Here is a 19,959-nt window from a genome sequence, read left to right as displayed (position 1 = left end):
GCAACTCTTCTGATTCTCCACCTGCCCTATGACCACTCTTTCCTGGTCTCTTTCATTATTCTTCTTCTATCCCATGAAGGTCAGTATCCCCCAGGGCTGTGTCCTAAACTTTCTTATCTCTTTATCTCCACTTTTTCCCTTGGTGACCTCATTTGTTCTAATTTTTTAGGTATTACTTCTATATTAATGATTCATAAATTTTCATATCTAGACATAATCTCATAAACTTAGTTCTAAATCACCAACCGCCTGCTTGACACCTATATCTCATTATCTCAAGCATTTCAAATTCAACATGCCCAAAATGGATCTCATCATCTTCTCCTCTAAACACACCTCTATTCCAAATTTCCATTTCTATTGAAGGTACTATCATCCTTCTAGTTATCCAGGTTCATAATCTCTAAGTCTGCCTTTCTTCACTCTTCCTTCCCCTCCATAGCTAGTGAGTTTCCATGTGCTATCAATTCTAATCATCTAGCATTCATCTCCTTTTCTCCACTTATATAACTACTATACAATTTCAGATCCTTATTAACTTCTAATCATTCCATTGTAACAGCCTCTTAATGGTTCTCCCTATCTCCGGTCTTTCCTTTGGCCAATCTATCCTTCATATAGTTTCCAAAATAATCTCCTTATGGCATAGATATGGGTGTTATTTCCCTAACCAAAAACTTTGAATGGTTCCTTCTCACCTCTAAGATAAAATATAAATTCCTTAGTGTGGCATTTAAGGTTCTTCAAAATCTAGCTTAAAACTTCCCTTTCCAAGCCTTATTTTACATTACCCCCTTTTATATATCTACATTCCAGCTCAGCTGGCCTTCAAGTTGTTCCTTATATTCAGCCTTCCAGTTCATGCTTCCACATAGTATGTAATAATAGTAGTAATGGTGGTGCTGGTGGTGGCAGTGGCAGCTAGAATTTATATAGTGCCTATATCTCAGAAGCTTTAGCTTCTATTTGTCAGTTAGGCCAGATTCCTCTGTGAAGCCTTCCCTAATTCATCCAGTTGTTAGTATTTTCTCTTTCTTCTAATTACCTTGTGTTTATTGATCTGTGTCTGTTATATTTCCCCAGTCAGGGGTTATTTCATTTTTGTCTTTATATGTCTATTACCTAACAGCTCTTTACACACAGTAGGGTTGTTGTGAGGATCAAATAAGACAATTGTGAAGTGTTTAGCACATAGTAAGTGCTTAATAAATGTTTGTTTTCTTTCATCTTTCCTTCCTATTAAGACATTGAATGATGCCTTAAAGATATAATAGAATAGATTTCTCTGTCTAGTAGGGATTTGAGCTTCAGCACCACTAGGGTCCCTTCCAATACTGAAACACTGAATTAGAGTACGAACTGCTTTTGAGAAATGGCTTTAAAAGTAAAGTTTTAGAAATAAAAGTTTTTGATATCTTGCTAATAATTGCATTCAGAAAGGTAGTTAATTTGTCTTCTTCAATTATCTACAGAAAAGTTTTCTTTTTTCTATTAGGACTCCAATAAAAGTGCCATTCCACTGCTCAGATCGGATATTGTTCGAATACTTTCAGCTGCTACCCAGACTTTGTTGAGAAGAGATATGTCTCTTAACAGAAGATTTTATGCATGGTTGCTAGGTACTGACTGAATAATATGTAATAATTTTTTTAAAAAAAATTAAAATAGGCTGTTTCTAGTTCAGAATTTAATTAAGTCCATGGGAGCTGATAAGATCACTAAGAGAAGTAGTATAGAGGGAGAAGAGAAGAGAAGAGAAGAGAAGAGAAAGAAGAGAAGAGAAGAGAAGAGAAGAGAAGAGAAGAGAAGAGAAGAGAAGAGAACCCAGTTCAGAACCCTGAGGGACATCTATGGTTAGAAGGCATGAACTGGAGGAGTATCTAGTAAAGGAGAAAGAGAAGGAGTAATCAAATAGGTTGAGGAAAATGAGGAGAGCATGGTGTTCCAAAAACCTAGAGAGAAGAGAATCAAGGAGGGGAGAATGATCAACAGTGTCAAAGACTGCAGAGGATTCAAGGAGAGTGAGGATTGAGAAGATACCTCAGGAGATCATTAATAACTTGAGAGAGAGCATTTCAGTGGAACAGTAAGGTTGGAAGCCAGATTGTAAGGAGTTAGGAAGAGAGTGAGAGGAAAAAAAGTGGAGGCGAATGTAGATGGCCTTTTGAAGTTTAGCTACAAGGGTAGAAGAGAAATAGGATAGTTAGTAGGGATGGAAGGATCAAGTAAGGATCTTGTTTTGTTTTGTTTTTTCAGGATAGAGGAGATATGGCCATGTTTGTAGGCAGTAGGAAATGTACCAGTAGAGAAGGAGACATTGAAAATAAGTGAAAGAGTAGGGATGACAGAGGGGGCAATCTATTGGAGGAGGTGGGATAGAATGAGATCACTTGAATAAGTAGAGGATTTAGCCTTAGTAAAGAGTAAAGTCACTTCATCATGTAAGACAGGGGTGAAGGAGGAGAAAGTAGCAGAAAGCACCTGAGTAATAGGAGATGAGGAATAGGGGAGAAGAAGGGGTTCATGGTGAATGGCCTCAATTTTTCCTGTAAAATATGAGGCAAGATTCTCAGCAGAGAGAATGTGAGGACGGAGAGCCATGGGAGGTTTGAGAAGGGATGAAACTGTTAGGAAGAGCTGCCCTGGAGAGTGGGATAGGGAGTTGATGAGGGAGGTTTGGGAGGATTGCCTAACAGCAGTGAAAGCCTGATTGAGATTACATAACATAAATTTGTAGTACATCCAGTCACTATGTTTGTATGATTTTCTCCATCTTCTTTCAGCAGCACATCTATAAGTGTGCAGGTAACAAATGGTGGGAGTGATGCAAGACTGAGACTTGGCTGGGCATAATCAGTGATATGACAAGGGGCCTGCAGATTCAAGAGGAAGACAGTGTAGAGTTGAATTGTTTCAAGATGGAGAGAAAATGAGAGAGTGGCTAGTGCAAGGGGGGTAGCCTGGGAGAGGATTGAGAGATTAAGAGATTGGAGGTCATGGTTAGAATGAAGAGTAGCATTGTGTAAAGGAAGGCAGAGGGAGAGGTTTAAGACTAATAGATTATGGTCAGGTAAGGTGATTTCAGAATTTTTAACATGGATGTAGCATATTTTGGGGTGATTGCAATATTGAAGGTATGACCCTTTTTGTGTGATTGGTCATGCTTGGTAGTGATTTTAAGTCCCTGGATGAAAGTGAAAAGGAATCTTTATCCAACCCCCAGGAAGGTTGTCTAAAGGGAATAAAATTTGGTATCATCTTTTATTGAGGCTTCTAGGGAGGGGGAGGTTTTTGGCTGGGGTGTCTGGGAACACTGAATGGCTATCAGTCTAAGTAGAATCTGTATTCAGACAATATTAGTTCTTTCTCTGGAGGCAGATAGTATGCTTCATCATTAGTCCTTTGGAATTGTTTTGGATCATTGTATTGCTAAGAATAGCTAAATTATTTACAATTCTTCATTGAACAATATTGTTGTTACTGAGTACAACATTCTCCTGATTCTATTTACTTCACCATGCATCAGTTCATGTAAGTCTTTCCAGGTTTTTCTGAAATCCTGCTTGTCATTTCTTATAGCTCAGTAATATTCCATTACATTCATATACCACAGCTTGTTTTGGTCATTCCCTAATTGATTTCAGTTTCTAATTCTTAGCCAACACAAAAATAGCTGCTATAAATACTTTTGTACAAAAAGGTCCTTTTCCCTTTTTTTTGGGATGTCTTTGGGATACGAACCTAGCAGTGGTATTGCTGGATCAAAGGGTATGCACAGTTTTATAGCCTCTTAAGCATAAGAGAAGGGATATTTTAAGCACGGAGATTAGCTTAGGTAAGGCCATGGAGGTTGGCAATTTAATGTCATTTACAGGAAGCAGCAAGTTGGCCAGTTTGTCTGGAATGTAGACTCTACAAAGGGGAACTACATAATGCGTAATTGGCCTGGAAAGACTGTTGTTCAATCTGTTTTAGTTGTGTCCAATTCTTTGTGACCCCATTTGGGGTTTTCTTGGCAAAGAAGTAGTTTACCATTTCCTTCTCTAGTTCATTTCTCAGATGAAGAAACTCGAGCAAACGGGGTTAAGTAACTTGCCCAGGATCACACAGCTAGTAAGTGTCTGAGGCCAGATTTGAACTCATAAAGATGAGTCTTCCTGATTCTAGGCCACCCAGCTACCCCTGCCTGCGAAGATAGTCTCATGCCAGTTTCTGAAGGGCACTTACTTCTCTGGTAGTACTTTGTTTTGTAATTCTCTCTTGCACTTGAGTAATATAAAACTATAATTTTCTGTCCACACGTCTCATTCCCTCTACTAGACTGTAAATCCTTGAGTGCATGTCCCATATCTTATCTAAACTTTGTATCTCCCCTGTACCTAGCACAATGTTTCATACACAATAGTTTCTTTAAAATATTATTGTACTAAAAAACAATATTTTTATTATGCCTAATTGCTAATTGAATGGGGACTAGTATATAGTCCTGCTGTATGTAGAAGTTGCCATTAACAGAATCAAGTGTGTCCATGTCAATGTAAAAAATAAGTGTAGACTGTTGAGGCAGATTAAAATGGTATTCTGCCTATGTCATGGTTGGTTACTGTTATCAGTTTTCAGTTATTAAAAGAGTAGCATGAGACTCCAGCTCTACTGCTCAATTCTCAATCTCTGGGTTTCTAGGATAAATTGCATTACAAGATACTAGAAGATGAGAATCTTGCCCCACATTATGTGATATTATCTTGCTTACTTTATATGTTTTATGTTCAACTCCCTTCTGAATGAATGTTTTTATTTCATTTGTAGGCTCAGATATCAAAGGAAATACTCTTGTGCCTCAATCGAACGTCTCAACATCTTATGAAGACCAATCCGCCTATTTCTTTGAAAAATACTCAAAAGACCTCTTAATTGAGGTAGGGGGATCATTACTGACCAAAGGTTTCCAAATTCAGAGAGCTATTTATTCTAAGATATCAATAGACTTATTTTGCTGAGCCGTGGCAAAATATGTGTGTTTTGTCCATGTGTCCAGCCCTTTCTGACCCTCCCCCCATCTGCTAGTGCCTTTTCTCCTAAATTTTTCTTTGTATTCAATTACTTTGTGTTGTCAATATATGTATATGCATTTGTTAATGTTATATTTATGCTCTTGTATTTTACATGTATTTATTGTCTCTCCCAGTAGAATGTAAGCTTATTACAAGTAGGAATTATTTCATACTTTTTATTATTTCATACAGAGGTATCCAACTTGCCTTGGGTCACATAACTAATAAGTGTCTGAGGCCAAATATGAACTCAAATCTTCCTGACTCTAGGCCACTGTGCCACAAAGCTGCCTCAAAAAAGAAAAAAATCTTTTAAACTTTTACACCTTGGTATGAAGTATTCTAACATGTCATTTTTAAAAATTAGGCATTGATTGAAATTTTGCATCAGAAGTTCACCAGCTCTGAATTTGAAGAAAGTCATCAGGCTTACCTGAAACCTTTCCGTATCCTCGTTAGTCTCCTTGACAAGCCTGAAATAGGTAATACAGTAAAAAGTATTTTAATGTTAAAATTGTGTTGAAAATAATTTTATATTTTTCATTCAGAGCCACTTCAGGATCTTCTCATGCTTCAGGGTCATTGTTATGAACTTCAGTTGTCATCAGAGTGATTAATATTATGTTTTGATTTTTCATCTTATGAATTTATGATCTATTATATGAATTTCACTTACTGAAATGATAGGAATAAAATGCCCACTTTATTTCCAAGCCAATCATATTGCATGATGTCTTGTTATCACAGCTTATGAATCTGTGTTCAGTAGTTAAAGTCTAGTAATTTGACTTTTTTGCTTTGTTTTGTTGTTAGGCAGTTGGGGTTAAGTGACTTGCCCAGGGTCACATGTATCAAGTGTTTGGTCTGAGGCTGGATTTGAACTCAGGTCCTCCTGACTTCAGGGCCATTACTCTATCCACTGCACCACCTAACTGCCCCCCCAGTAATTTGATTTTTAAGCAGATAATATGTGAGCCTCATTTTCCAAGTCCATTTCTTTTGTACTCCTTAATTTTTTCCTTTTTTTTCCTTAATTTTTTAGGAGAAAAATTCAATACTCTACTTGATTGGCACAAACCTGTCAGAAACTAATTTATTAACTATCAAATTTTTAGCTTAAAAAGAGACAGATTGAAAAGGATGTGGAACAGAACTGCTTTTGAAAATCTCTCTAACCTAACCATTTCTACTTAAAATTTTGTAATAATCAAGAGAGAAAAGCAAAATTCCACTGTCAAGATTAAATAAAGGCCCAAAGTTTTGATTTGAATTTTTGAGTAACTTAAAACAATAATAACTTCAACAATGCACTATGGAGAATCATCTTCCCAAACCAATTCAACTGGTCAAAGGTTAAAAAAGAGATAATGCTCTTAATTTGTTTTGTAGAAGAAGTTTCTGCTTTTGTCCAATGTGGCAGGTGAAAGATGAAATGAATGAGAAAACAAAGGTTTGAGTTTCTGAACATATGAGTTTATTAAGCATTGCATGCCGATTGCCCAACACATCAGAATCAGCTGCCTTTCTAAGCTTTGGCACCAGACCCCGAATACAAGGGGAGACAGACTTTCATATATTAAAACCAATTCGTCAAATAAGACCAATTAACTTTCCAAATTGGAAGATGAAAAGCAAACAGGTGTAATTCCCTGAAATCAGAAAAGGAGGTGTCCTGTTCCCCCCCAAGTTTATTCAGTCAAAGCAACATAGAAGCAATAACTGGTTGATCAGTAGGAGGCCAGTTTTCAGATAAGATTTGTGAGTTGCTTGAGCTGTAGACGTGTAAGAAAACCTCTTGCATCAATCTTTAGATCTGACTGGGTTTCTGGTCAGCATAATACAGGTCCTTAGTTAAGGGTCTCTAAGCAGCAGGTAGAGGTGATTCAGCTTCCCAGCCACGCAGGGTTAGGTTCAAACAATGCAGCAGAGTCCTCTCATAATCCCCGCAATTGAATAAAGTTTTCTCACAAGACAGAAGTTGGGCTAGACCCACAATTGAATAGAAAGGAAACTGAGCTAGCTCCAGAATTGAGTCGAAAGATAGAGTCACTGTGGTTCACTCAGTTTCCACAATTAACCACTTGCTGTCCTAATCCCCTCAATATTCTCACCAGTCACCATCCTAAATCTGTCTGCATAGAGATCAGAGTTGCTCCCTGAACTTTGACTTTATTTCCCTTTAGAAATTAGTTAGGTCTTTGATAAGGATGTTATGGATTTCAGATTAGGAAATTCTCCCTTGGAATTTGATTCAGTACTGACAAGGCTTATTTCATTCAGATGGCTCCAAAAAAGACTTCAGACAGAAATAATATTTCTTAATATTTTCCTTAAAGAGGGAAAAAGTGGTAGGAAAGATCTTAGTACATTTACATAGTTTGCTAGAATATCCACTGAAGTAATATATATTTGCTTAAGCCTCATTAAATCTTTGGTAACATTTAAGCCTTCTTTCTTCTCTGCAGAATTTCTTTCTTATTGATGTTTTCTTGTCAAGTATTCACAATGTTTCTCAACAGTCATTAGTGAACTACTTATAGTCATTGAATCTGAAAAGCAGAAGAAAGCCTGAATATTCATCTTGAGGAATTAATTCCCTAATTCAAATATAGTATATAAGAATTTAAAAATTGAGACCTAAGTATCATTTTATGAATATGAAAATTCCCATAACAAATGGGGGGGTTTGTCTGCTTTTTAAAAAAGACTTTTCTCTCATTTGCCACTTTTCCAGAACTTGACAATGAACCTTAAATAAGCCTTTCTGAGATTAGATATTTTCAAACATAAACTTTATTTGAAGATGCCGAGATAGATACATATTCAGTGTTAACTAAAAGGAAGATGTAAATAAAGCATGTGGTCTTCAAAACCCTGTTCCACTGCTCCGTAGTAGTAACTGTACTCTGAATTGTGCACAGTGAAGCTTTTCTTTCCAACTCACATTGTTGAGCTCTAATAGCCAAAACAGATTTTCCTTTTGCTTCATATTGCCTGTAGCCTTGATGAGTAATCATGGCTTAGTCTAAAAAAGGAGTGTATGTATGAAGAAAATAAATGATAACACACAATCATGTGTTTTACTCCTTGGTAAATCTTATGGTATGCCCTTTCTAGACCATGACTTTCTAGACCATCTCAACCTGGGACAACTTGTTGAATTAAAGATAATTACAAACTGTTCTCTGTATGTGGTGCTGAGGCACCATATGGTATAAGTCTTGGAGAAATATAAAAACATTGGAGAGCTTAGTGGAAGTATTCTACAACTTAGCATGTAACTAAAGTATTGTTTCTTCATATGGAAGGAAGTATCTCTGTCCTTCTGTAGAGAAAACAAAAAGGATAGACCCTGAGACCTTGAGGTTTTTTTTTTAATCTATGTGTTTTGATTATTTCTATGGATATCTTTTAAGTATGTATTAACCTGTCTTTGAGAATTTTCATTTTCTTCCTGTATGCTGGCCATTTTCTTCAGATTGTATGTGTAGGTGTATGTCTGATGGTTTGGGAGTTGAGAAATAGTCCTACTAATGACTGCGTCTTTCATACTGTCTCAATTATATGTTATTGAAACTGACATCATGAGGGTCAGTTTTATGTATGTTACAGTTTTATCAAGATCATCCTGGATAGGTAATTGCTCTATAAATATGTATTCATACAAAGTAATGCTGGTAATTAAGCAATTTAAGAATATATCAACAATTCAAGTTCTCTCTTTTCTAAGCCAATTTTCCCCCAACATCTAAAGTTTTTAATGAGAAATATGTATGACGTTTACATGTTATAGAATTATCCTCTTCATACAAATAAGTCTGCTTTTTATGAGTGTTTAACTTATGAGTAAGAAATTAGACTAACTTTTGTTAACTTTTGTTTGTGGATTGACCTTATTTTTTTTTCACTTGCAGGTCCTCAGGTTGTTGGGGATTTATTTCTCGAAGTGATCAGAGCCTTATTCTCTTATTGTAGAGATGCTCTTGGAATTGAGCTTAAACTTAGCTACATTCAAAGTGGAAATTCACTTACAAGGTATGACATTGAGGAGTTTTCTTTTAATTGTCTTTTTCACAGTTATATTTGGAGCTGGAAGTGAGCCCTAGAAGCTTTCTAGTCTAACCGCTTCATTACTCAGGGTAGGGTAAACAGGTACAATGACTTGCCTAAGGTTACACTAGGATATGAACACAAGTCTTCTGGTTCCAAAGCACAATACACTTTTGACTATTTCCTCCTTTGGTGAATGTGTTTTCTTCCTTTTTATCACAGTATTTTCAGGGTAACTAGGTAGCTCATTGGATAGAATGCCAGGCCTGGCATCAGGAAGACACGCATTCAAATCTGTCCTCAGACACTTACTAGCTGTGTGACTTTGGGCAAGTCACTTAACCTCTGTTTGTCTCAATCCACTGGAAAAGGAAATGGCAAACCCCTCTGATATCTTTGCCAAGAAAACCCCATGGATAATATTGGCATGCTATAGTCCACAGGGTCACGAAGAGTCAGATGTGACTGAATGACAAAACAACAAAACTTTTCTCTCTACTTCCCTTCTATAAAAATCTCATTTGCTCAGATAAAATATGTTAGGTTATTCTAAAAGTCAATGTTATTGAATAGTCACTGTAGGAAAATCTTATAGGGAATTAGAGAGGACATAGTGTTGATTCCACTAGATTGTAGGACTAATATTGTTTATGAACCAAATATAAAAACTAAAGGTGGTCATATAGCACTCTAGAAAGTGAGGAGATGTATATGTGTGTGTGTGTGTGTGTGTGTACATATATATATATATACACATACAGAGAGAGAGGGCAAGAGTAAAGAGAATTGGGGGGGGGAAGAGATTCTAAAGTAAAGATAGCCACCTCGATGCCTAATTAATACTTCTAAGATGCAGGTCTAACTGTCACACTACTACCCAAAACTCTGTAGTGGAAAGCTATTGCCTCTGGGCAGTAAAACTCCCTACCTTGGCATTTAAAGCTTAATAAGTGCTTGTTAACTTAAAGCCCTCTAAAATATGTCTCCTATCTAACTTTCCAGTCTTATTTCACATTACTCACCTTTATATACTTTATATTTCAGCCAAACTACCTTACTCGCTCTTCTCTGAACATCTCCCATCTCTGTGACTTTGCTTAGAACTCTTCTCAGATTTCTCTCTTAGAATCTCCAGTCTTCCTTTCGAGGCCCAACAGAGGAACTCCATTCTTTACAAAACCTTCCCTGATCTCATGCTACCATCTCTACCTGCCTTGTTGGTGCCCTCCCCATCCTGAAATAATTTTGTATTTAGTTCTTTTTGTATATGTTGTTTCTCTTCAACAGACTGCAAGTTGGCATGAGGACAGGTATCTTTTAATTTTAATCTACTACCAAGCTTTGTGCAAACTAGACACTTTGCTTAGTTGAATAATTGCTAATGTTTGTAGTTTAAGGTTTGCAAGATGCCTTACAAATTTTATCCTCACAATAACCCCAGTGGGAAGTATGTGCTATTATTATTCCCATTTTACCTACGTGCCTAGGAGACCTAGGAACAGAGAGGTTAAGGGACTCATCCAGGGTCCTAATATATAGAGCTAGGTGTTAATAATTTTAAAAGGAAGTAGGTATTTTTTTTCAATTAAACCAATATACATTAAGTCTCTACCATGTGCAAGGCACTGTGAGAAGTGAGTCAAATTTTGAAAGAGTACAACAGTCACTATTTAGGGAGGGTCATGTGTGTGATGACAGACTTGAAGATAGAAAATAAGTTGTTTTCAAGAAATGAGTAATAAATTTGCTTAGTTATGTATAGTGTTCAAAAATTTCTAACCCTTTTTTTTTAGGGAAAACAAGCTCTTTCTTCTTTAACCTTAATATCTTTTTCCTTCAATGAGACTTGGCATTTGAGTTAAATTATATTAATTCTCTTCAACTTGAGGAGATCTTCTAACTGATAATGAATGTGCTGAGAGCTTTTACTTTGTTAATGAGTTCTCTTCAGTCACTAAAGTAATACTTAGAATGACTTTCATGCTAATTCTTACTGGTTGTGGAAGATAGTTTCTTCATATTTAACCTAAGTGTTGAAATAATTCCCCTTTTGAAAATTTTCTCCATGGGGACTTTGATAAATTTACCTTCCTCAGAAATCACCTTTTGGGTGTTTAGGAATAAAGAATTATGAAAATACTAAACTAAGGAGATTTGTAGAATAACACCATTTCAGATCTAGGATATTCTCTTAACTTAAGCCATTTCTTTTTTAAAAAATAAATATTGGTATCTTTTTTGTGTATCAACAAATTTCTCCCAGTAACCCCTCTCCTTCCATAAGCCCTCCCAGAGAGGCATCTAACATAACAAATAATATTTTAAAAAGAAAATGAATTAACTTTCTTCACAGATATATTCCTTTTTTTTCTCCACAGTGCAATAAAAGAAAACAGATATGCCTCTGAGATTGTTAAAACTGTGAATTTTCTAATTACTTCCCTAAGTACAGATTTCATCTGGGATTATATGACCCGATGTTTTGAAGACTACTTTAGGTAATTATACAGTTTGGTATAAAAGGATATTTAAGAGAAATGAACCATATAAGAACTTTCTTGGGTGGTTACAGTGATTAGATTATAAATATATATATATATAAAAGTCACAGTCTCTGTGACTTTTGCTGAATTTTCATAACCTAACTACTGCAGAAGGAAATAAAATGTTAGTGTTTGTCACACAAGGAGTGAAGTTGGAGAAAATAAGGTAATTATAAAATTATAAAAATAAGAAAATAAGGTAATAAAATATCAAGTATTTTGTGCAAAAAGAGCAGCATTTGATCTTCTGATTCAAAGATGCTAATTAAACCAAAAAGCCTCACCATTTGAGGGGATATTCCTAAGAGTGTAACTTACAGAAAACGTGCTGTGCCATTTCTAGATGCATCACTCTGCTCAACATCTATGTTGATAGTGTTCTTTGGGACTTTATCTTCTTAGAGAAGATGAGTCTTCAGCTCAAGAATAGGATATCACCTTTCAAATTTTAGATCATGAAACTGAACCAGGTTAGCAGAGTGAGAGGATCAAAGAAAGCAAGACTGCTTGTCTACACTCCCCCCAAAAAGCAACAAATTTAAAAAAAAAACAGAAATGACTAAAAAAAATCATAAGAAAGCCAAAAAAAGCAACAAATTTTTAAATCAACAAAGAAAAATAAGTGATAATTTTAAAAGGCTACAGAACAGCTGAATTGGCTAAAATACAAGGATTAGTGGAGATAGAAAAAGAGAACAAGATTGAATTCAAAACAAAGTATTAAACATGTAAAGAATGATATTTAACTTGTTTAAAGTTTAAAAGAATATATTGATTTAAAATATACATCTAATTGAAGAGGGGCAAGATCACCAAAATGTCGGGGTGCAAGGGATGTGTGTGTGTGTGTGTGTGTGTGTGTGTGTGTGTGTGTGTGTGTGTGTGTGTGTGTGGTGGTGGGTGGTGGTGGTGGTGGTGGTGGTGGTGTTATCTCAGAATTCTCTCAGGTTGTCTCCAAATTAAGTAAAGGCATTTATTCTAGATAACACACAAAGCAGACTCCTCCTTAAAGGAGGTTACAGCTAGCCAGGAGAAGCTGGGGATTCTTATAGAGGAAAACCTGTAGTGGGTGATCAGGTACAGAAAGGAAAGGTAATCAAGGACCAAAAGGTGAGGAAAGCTCAGAGTTTTGTGCATATCTAACCACATCATTATTCCATTGTTCGGCCCAGGGTGTAGAGGCACCTCTTAGTTTTGGTATGTCATTGACCAGCCTATTTGAATTTCATTATCTCATTGACCAGTCTATTTGCCTCAGGTGGAGGGGCCCCTATTTTTCTCATCATAGTAATTCTGTACCCAAACTCATCAGAATCAAGGTTTTAATAGTCTCAGTTTCAGATTAGGACATTTCTTTGTTTTGTTTCTGTGTCAAAGTCATCTTTCTAAGATGAATTCATAGGTGGTACTGTATATTCTAAGATATTTGATAGGAGGGAAATTATTAAATTTGCATCTGGAGCTGGGACAAGTCAGAGGTACCTAGTGATTCATCGAACTTGAAAAGAACACTGGGTTTGAGAATCAGAAGATCCAAGTTTCAATAATAGTTTTAACATAGTAACTCACTATACAACTTTAAGCAAGTCACTTTACTCTGGGCCTCAGCTTTCTCCTCCGCCAAACTGAAGGGGTTGGGCTAAGTGATTTCCAAAAGTCTCTTCTACCTCTAACCTTTGATGAGTCTATCCTGTGATATTGTTTTAAAAAAAGTATTGAATTTCATTGTAGGAAGGGTATGACCCTGTGAAAGACAGATTATGCCTATCCTAATCAAGCTTCTCTATTGAAACTGTAGGATTCTAAGTAACAAGTAATTTGCAGAAACATGAAAATGTTGATCATCTCTTGGATCTAAAATTTGAAAGAGTGCTTCTGGGATCTGAATTTGGCAAGTTGAAGTTCTACTTGGCTTGCCTTGTTGCCAAAGCTAGTCCTGGTCCACCTAAACTTCCTAGTTTTAGGTTCCAATGAATGGTTAGCCATTCTTTAGAATCTGTGTTGTTAGAACCACAGAAGCTATTACTATACTTGAAGCTAATGTGAAGAGAATTAAGTGTTTTAAAGTCTTTCAATACTAAAGATGATATCTAAAAAATATGTTTCTTTCCCTTTTTTTTGTGGCAGAAGCAGATCCATGGAAGTAAGCCATCCCTTTACAAAAAACAGCATTTCTCCCACAGTTTCAGAACTTTGCATGTTGCTTGTGTTCCTCCTTGATGTAATTCCGTTGGTAAGAGAGACAAACTTTTAAAGAGATTATTGCTGTTGTCTTCTCATTTCTCTTTAGAGTGACAGGCCAGCTTATTTGAAAAAGAATCACGTGCAATATATAAACTCATGAACTCATCATCTTTTTTTTCTTGTATGTGAAAAGTAGATGTAGATGACTTGCTGTATAAATCTATCTTATAAGTGGGTTATAACTTTTGAGCCAATTTTAAATATGCTTAAAATAAACTATATAAGATTAAAAAGGAAGCCAATTATATTGAAATACAGTTATCAAAATATTTTTAAATCAAATTAAACATTATCCCAGTAATACACTATTTGCAAAGTCCTACTTTGTGAGTAAAGAGAACAAAATAGGCACATTTCCTGATTAAAACATTACAATTGTGTGATTTTTCACAAATGAGAGTTGTCATATGTTCCTCTCTTTGTTGGGAAAGAAAAAGGAGAATGATTAAATAAGTGACCAAGTAAAACATCAGTTGAGTTGTTCAAGAAAGAAAAGAAATAAATTATCTTTTGTTCTGCTTGCTAAATTTGGAATTAATGTGAAGCTTATTCAGATTGGTAAAATAAGTTTCTATGAGATGACATTTTGAAGTATATCCCTCTTCTCTTTTAAAAATAGGAACTTTATTCTGAGGTACAAACTCAGTATCTCCCACAGATGCTCTGTTACATGGTGCAGTGCCTTTATGAAGAACTGGAATTTTTAACCTTGCCCGAACTCACCCATGCCTTAAAAACTTGCTTCAAAGTGCTTAACAAAGTGCAGATGCCTCCGTCCTATTTGGATATTGAGACACAGAGTGAAAATGTGGTAAGTACTGTTATTGATGAAAAACACTTGAAGAATTGCTCCATATTAAAAGTGTTTTCTGCTTTACATTTATAACAAATAACTAGAATTTCTGCTAGAAACAAAGAACTATGTTCCTGGTGCCTACGTTTTTCCAAGGAAGCAAAGTATAATTTGTGAAAAATTACACTATACTAATGACATTAGTTTTGGCGTCAGCTAGAAATGTTTAAGACATTCACTATTGCTATGTATAAGTATGTAGACTATAATGCCTTCTTACTTAAAATGTGTTGTTTCTTTAGTTTTTGCCTTTAACTTTTATAATGTCTAGATTCTGAGTAGGAAAAGGAATGAGAAAGGAAAGTTAAGATACTTATTTCTTGGTATGACCCTCAAATTTTTTCCTTTTCAAAATGACTTTTTATTTGCTATATTTTCATTGGGGTTACTGGATAGTTTTCTAAAATACATTTTGTTTTATTTTTGTTAAATTTAGACTTCCAAAATTATGGCAGGTTTATTGATTTCATATCTAAGAATTCTAAAAATTTCTTTTATAATGGTATTAATTTTTTTAAAAATATGTATATCCTTAAATGGATGTGTTTTTAACCTCTTTGTATTGTGGACATCTTGGCAGTCTGTTGAAACCCACAGACCTTTTCTCAGAATAATTTTTTAAATGCATAAAATAAATTATATACGATTACAAAAGAATCAATTATATTGGATTACATTTATCAAAATAATTTAAGTTCATAAATTCTAGTTTAAGAATACTTAGTTTGTAATGCAGAACATTATTTTACCATTTAGGTAGTAGGGCCCTTTAAGCCATGGAAAGCAGAAATTACTGCTTAATCTTGCCCCAGACCTCTTTCCTCCTAAATCTAAACAATAGCGAAATATACTCTTGCGTAGCTGAGCACAGCCCATACCTCCAACACAAATGGATAAGAAAGCTTGCAATATAATTGCTTTAGATAATTATGTTTATACCAGAGACTAGGACACCTGGTCTGGTTTGTGTGATCTCTGACCTGTAATGATGGGGTGCTCGGGTGCTTGTGCTTGTACTTGTGCCCCAATTTCTCCCTAGTCTCAGAAACACTGTCTCTGACAACCACTCCCCCGCCCAAGGACACTGTGCCTAGCAGTTATTCATGCATGGGCCTCAGCACGACCCTTATCTGTCTCCCTGGTACAGCTACACAGAGCTGAGCTGCTCAGGCCCCAGCCCTCAGATCATGTCTCTGGAAGCCTCCCAATTCCTCAGTAAGTTCCTGTCTTGTGAGAAAGCTTTCCCTTGTTGCAGAGCATTCTCTCATCAAGACAGAGGGAGAGGAGTGTCTTGCCCAGCCCAAGGAGTTTTGTCCTTGGCCAGCCCAAGGACTCTTCCTCCTGTCAGACTCCAAAGATCCATACCTCTGTCATCTCCCTCCCTGTCCAGTATACTCCCTGTACTTTCCCATCCATAGCCCCCAAAGACACCTGCACTTTTGGATTACCTCATCAGTGTTCCTGGCATTTCTTTCCCATGCTGTTTTCCATATAAACCCTAGCTCGACCCCTGATCGGGGCTGCATGATTTGGGTGTGCAAACCCCTTGCAGCCACACGCTAATAAAGCCACATTTTAAATTACGTCTGGGTCTCCCTCACTGATTTCTCGGTACAACAAGTTAAGTGGGAAAAGGTATAATCATTATTATTTCTACATCATAAGAAAACTGAAGCTAAGCTGTGACTTCACAGAATCTAAAAGTTGGAAGGGTCCTCAGAGGCCATCCAATTCATATCTGCAGCAGGCTCACACAGCTGGTAAGTGGTAATGTTTTAACCAGAATCCAATTCTTCCAGATAAGCAGTATGGTATAGTGGGAACTGGATTTGAAATTAAAAGACTTAGGTTCAAACTGTGGCTCTGACAGGTGTTATCTCTGTGACTGTGGGCATGTTACCTAACCCCTCCAGACCTCAGGTTCCCCATCTGTAAAAGGAGATTAGGCTAAATGGTTTGTAAGATCTGTTTAAACCCTATGATACCTAGTGCCCTACTTGGTCATTGTTTGAACCCTGATTGGCTCAGAATGAATGTAAATAGCAATTGTTTCTATTTCAGCCAGAAACCTTGAGGGTCTTTCCCTCCCAGATCTATTATTTATTTATTTATTTTAAATTTTTAACTAGATAAAGAGGCCATTCTCTGCCTCAATTCTTATTAAGCCTTAATCACTGAATGGGTGTTACTTCGGTCAAACTGAGATCTGTTAAAGATCTTAGCTCGCAAAGGCAGAAGTCCCCTACTACATCCTGGGCCATCTCCAATTGTCCTGATCTATATCTGGCAACTGGACCCAGGCAGCTCTGGAGGAGAAAGTGAGGCTTGTGACTTTGCACAGCCCTCCCTCACTTAAATCCAATTCATCTGCATGTCATGGCATCACCTCCCTGCTGTCACGGTCCTCTTCGAGAATGAAAAACAAACAGTAGGAGCAGCTAGATGGCACAGTGGATAGAGCACTGGCCCCGAGGTCAGGAGGACCTGAGTTCAAATGTGGCCTCAGACCAAACACTTGACACTTACCTAGCTGCGTAACCGTGAGCAAGTCACTTAACCCCAATTGCCTAACAAACAAAACAAAACTAAATAGCAACAGTAACAACTCCCTTGTGTATTTATATACATGTATATGTTACATATTACATACAACCATAGATGTATACATATATAAATAGTATATATTTGTATATGTGTGTTGTATACACACATACATATGTACACATCTACAACTATGGACCAAATCATGATGTCCAGGGAGAAAGATTATTAAAAGGGAATAGATAGGGTCTCTTCTTTGATTTGAACTGACAACTGAGAAGGTTCTACAGTCCTAGAGTAGGAAAGAAAAAAAATGAATAACCACTTGGCAATTTATTTTTAGATTTATAATTTTCCACTCAGATTTTCCATGCAAAGGGGATGTGGAATCAGAATAGTCTATCATTCCCTAGTTTGAGTTAATTAGTACAAAAAAACTTTACAAAAATTTTTTAAATCTTTAACAAATTTCATTTCATCTCTTGAGAGAATGGTACATGATTATTTTTTTAAATGCAGTTTTCTTTCAAGAAAAGTTCAGGGCACCTTGGCATCCTTCCTTACACATGACCTTTCACCTTCAGTCAAGTTGATCAAAACGCAGGTTTTTCTTAGTAAAATGTAGCATATTTTGACCTTTTGTTTTAGGCACCAAGACAATTTGTATAACCACTTCAAGACAAAAAAAAGGCAACAATTGTACCCAAGCATTGTCATCCATTTAATAGAAAAGACATAGAATTATATTTGTTGTTGTCCTCTGTGAAAGAGGAATAATGAATTTTGATAAGTTTTATTCTCAAGCATATGATTGGAATATCTTTCAATTGATAATTCAGACAATAATAATTTGTGTCTCATTTGGAGGTTTGTTTAAAAAAATCATGCAAATGAAAGAAAACTATCAGATAAATAAAGTATGTTCAAATGAGTGTGAGCAAAGTGAGGTTGGGAGTTGGATCAAGTGTCCAGATAATTCTTTCCAAGAACTTGCATTTTGAGGGAAAGGCGGCTTTAAAATTTGAATTTTCTTGGTCCTGCATACACTAATTAAATTGCAGAAATTTTCAACACTTTAACATCATGTTACCTCTGTGTGTGTGTATTTATGTCTATGATGTCTACGTATGCGTGTTTTGAAGGGGCTTAGGAGAAAACAGAATCTAGACCATGATTTTATTTTCCCTATAAGAAAACTCCATCAACCAATGCAGAGTGACAACTGTTAGAAACAACTTCTAGGGGCAGCTAGGTGGCACAGTAGATAGAGCTACAATCTTGGAGTCAGGAGGACCTGAGTTCAAATCCAGCCTCAGACACATGATGCTAGCTGTGTGACTGTAGGCAAGTCACTTAACCTTCACCAAAAAGCAAAAAACAAAACAAAACAAAAAACAAAACTTTTATATGAAAGACAAAGACTCCCAAGGCAGATGAGGCAAGCTCATTTATTATACATTCTTGTAAGAAGTGGGTGTGCAGCTAGAGGCTGACACACCCTACAGAAGTGAGAGGCAAGCAGTTATATCCCTGTCCTGAAACTAAAGGTCCTCCTTGTTTCCCCATTGATCAGGTACTCCAGGGTGTACAACTTCCTGGCATGCCTACTTCATACGGCTCCTTAATGTGTCCTCCCCTCCCACTACATACAACGTTGTACTTAAAATTGTATTCATCCTCCCCCTGGAGAGGAGAAGTTAATATGCATAAGCTCATTAAGCATGCACACCTTAGCCAAGCTATGACATTTGTTGGGTTGGGGGGGTTTTTTGTCATTTTTTTTTTTTTTGCTTTTTTGGTGAGGCAATGAAGGTTGAGTAACTTGCCTAAGGTCACACAGCCAGTGTCAAGTGTCTGAGGCCAGATTTGAACTCAGGTCCTCCTGACTCTAAGGCCGGAGCTCTATCCACTGCACCACCTAGCTGCCCCGACCTTTGTTTCATTTTCTTCATTTCTAACCACACTACTAGGGTCAACCTGTTTTGTCTGTTTCTGGGTATTATTGTTAAAAATGATTCTGAGTAAAACCACTCCTACCCCTGTGGCAACTTCTGAATTCTATTGTTAGGACCACTTCCTCTTCATCTGTGGAAACATAATTTCTTATACCTTACAGCAACCATTTAGCAACTTAGCGTCTGAGGTGTGTAAGAACCTTAGTGTCGTGCCCAGTGTCTCATACATGGCCAGTATATGTTAGCATCAGGGCTTGAATCCAGATCTTGCTGATTTTGAGGCCTGCTCTTCATTATGCCGTGCTACCTCAGAACATGTGCTGTTATGAAATGAAATCCCTTCTCAAAATTGGTTTCATATATTCTTAGATACTTCAAAAATCTATTAAATGATTCGTGAATTGCTGGAGCTGAAGTCAAATTGTCACTCAGTGTTTGATATAGTGATGAACTTCTCTGAATTTGGAGTGAGACGCCCTGAGTTAAACTATCTGTTCTGGCATTTCCTAGCAGTATATTCTTAGATAAACTGCTTAATCTCTTTGAGCCTCACTTTCTTTTTCTTTAAAATGAAGGAGTTGGATTTAGATAACCTTTAAGTTACCTTCTAGTTCTAAAACTGTGATGGCTGAGGGCAGGTGCTGTTTTTCATTTTGCCTTTATATCTTCAACATCCAACATACTGCCTTACCCATAATATGTGTTTATTAAATGTTTTT

At 36.5% G+C, this 19,959-nt stretch overlaps 1 protein-coding gene across 2 annotated transcripts in view; it reads left to right on the top strand.

Annotated features, from left to right (window-relative positions):
- The window catches only part of DOP1B (DOP1 leucine zipper like protein B), a 138,231-nt gene that overhangs the window by 30,225 nt on the left and 88,047 nt on the right, over window positions 1-19,959 (top strand). Inside the window, exons 7-13 of one of the 2 annotated variants that reach the window (XM_020995843.2) lie at window positions 1,496-1,619; window positions 4,810-4,919; window positions 5,422-5,536; window positions 8,969-9,089; window positions 11,483-11,602; window positions 13,778-13,880; window positions 14,511-14,702. In XM_020995843.2, coding sequence (XP_020851502.1) covers window positions 1,496-1,619; window positions 4,810-4,919; window positions 5,422-5,536; window positions 8,969-9,089; window positions 11,483-11,602; window positions 13,778-13,880; window positions 14,511-14,702 — 885 coding nt within the window. Of the gene's footprint in view, window positions 1-1,495; window positions 1,620-4,809; window positions 4,920-5,421; window positions 5,537-8,968; window positions 9,090-11,482; window positions 11,603-13,774; window positions 13,881-14,510; window positions 14,703-19,959 lie in introns of both variants that reach the window. The other variant, XM_020995842.2, reaches the window with a different exon arrangement.

Source organism: Phascolarctos cinereus, unplaced genomic scaffold, assembly GCF_003287225.1.
Source record: "Phascolarctos cinereus isolate Bilbo 61053 unplaced genomic scaffold, phaCin_HiC Scaffold_726;HRSCAF=1367, whole genome shotgun sequence".
Classification (NCBI taxonomy): domain Eukaryota; kingdom Metazoa; phylum Chordata; class Mammalia; order Diprotodontia; family Phascolarctidae; genus Phascolarctos; species Phascolarctos cinereus.
Note: the sequence above shows the minus strand (reverse complement) of the source record. Positions and strands in the feature narration are given on the sequence as shown.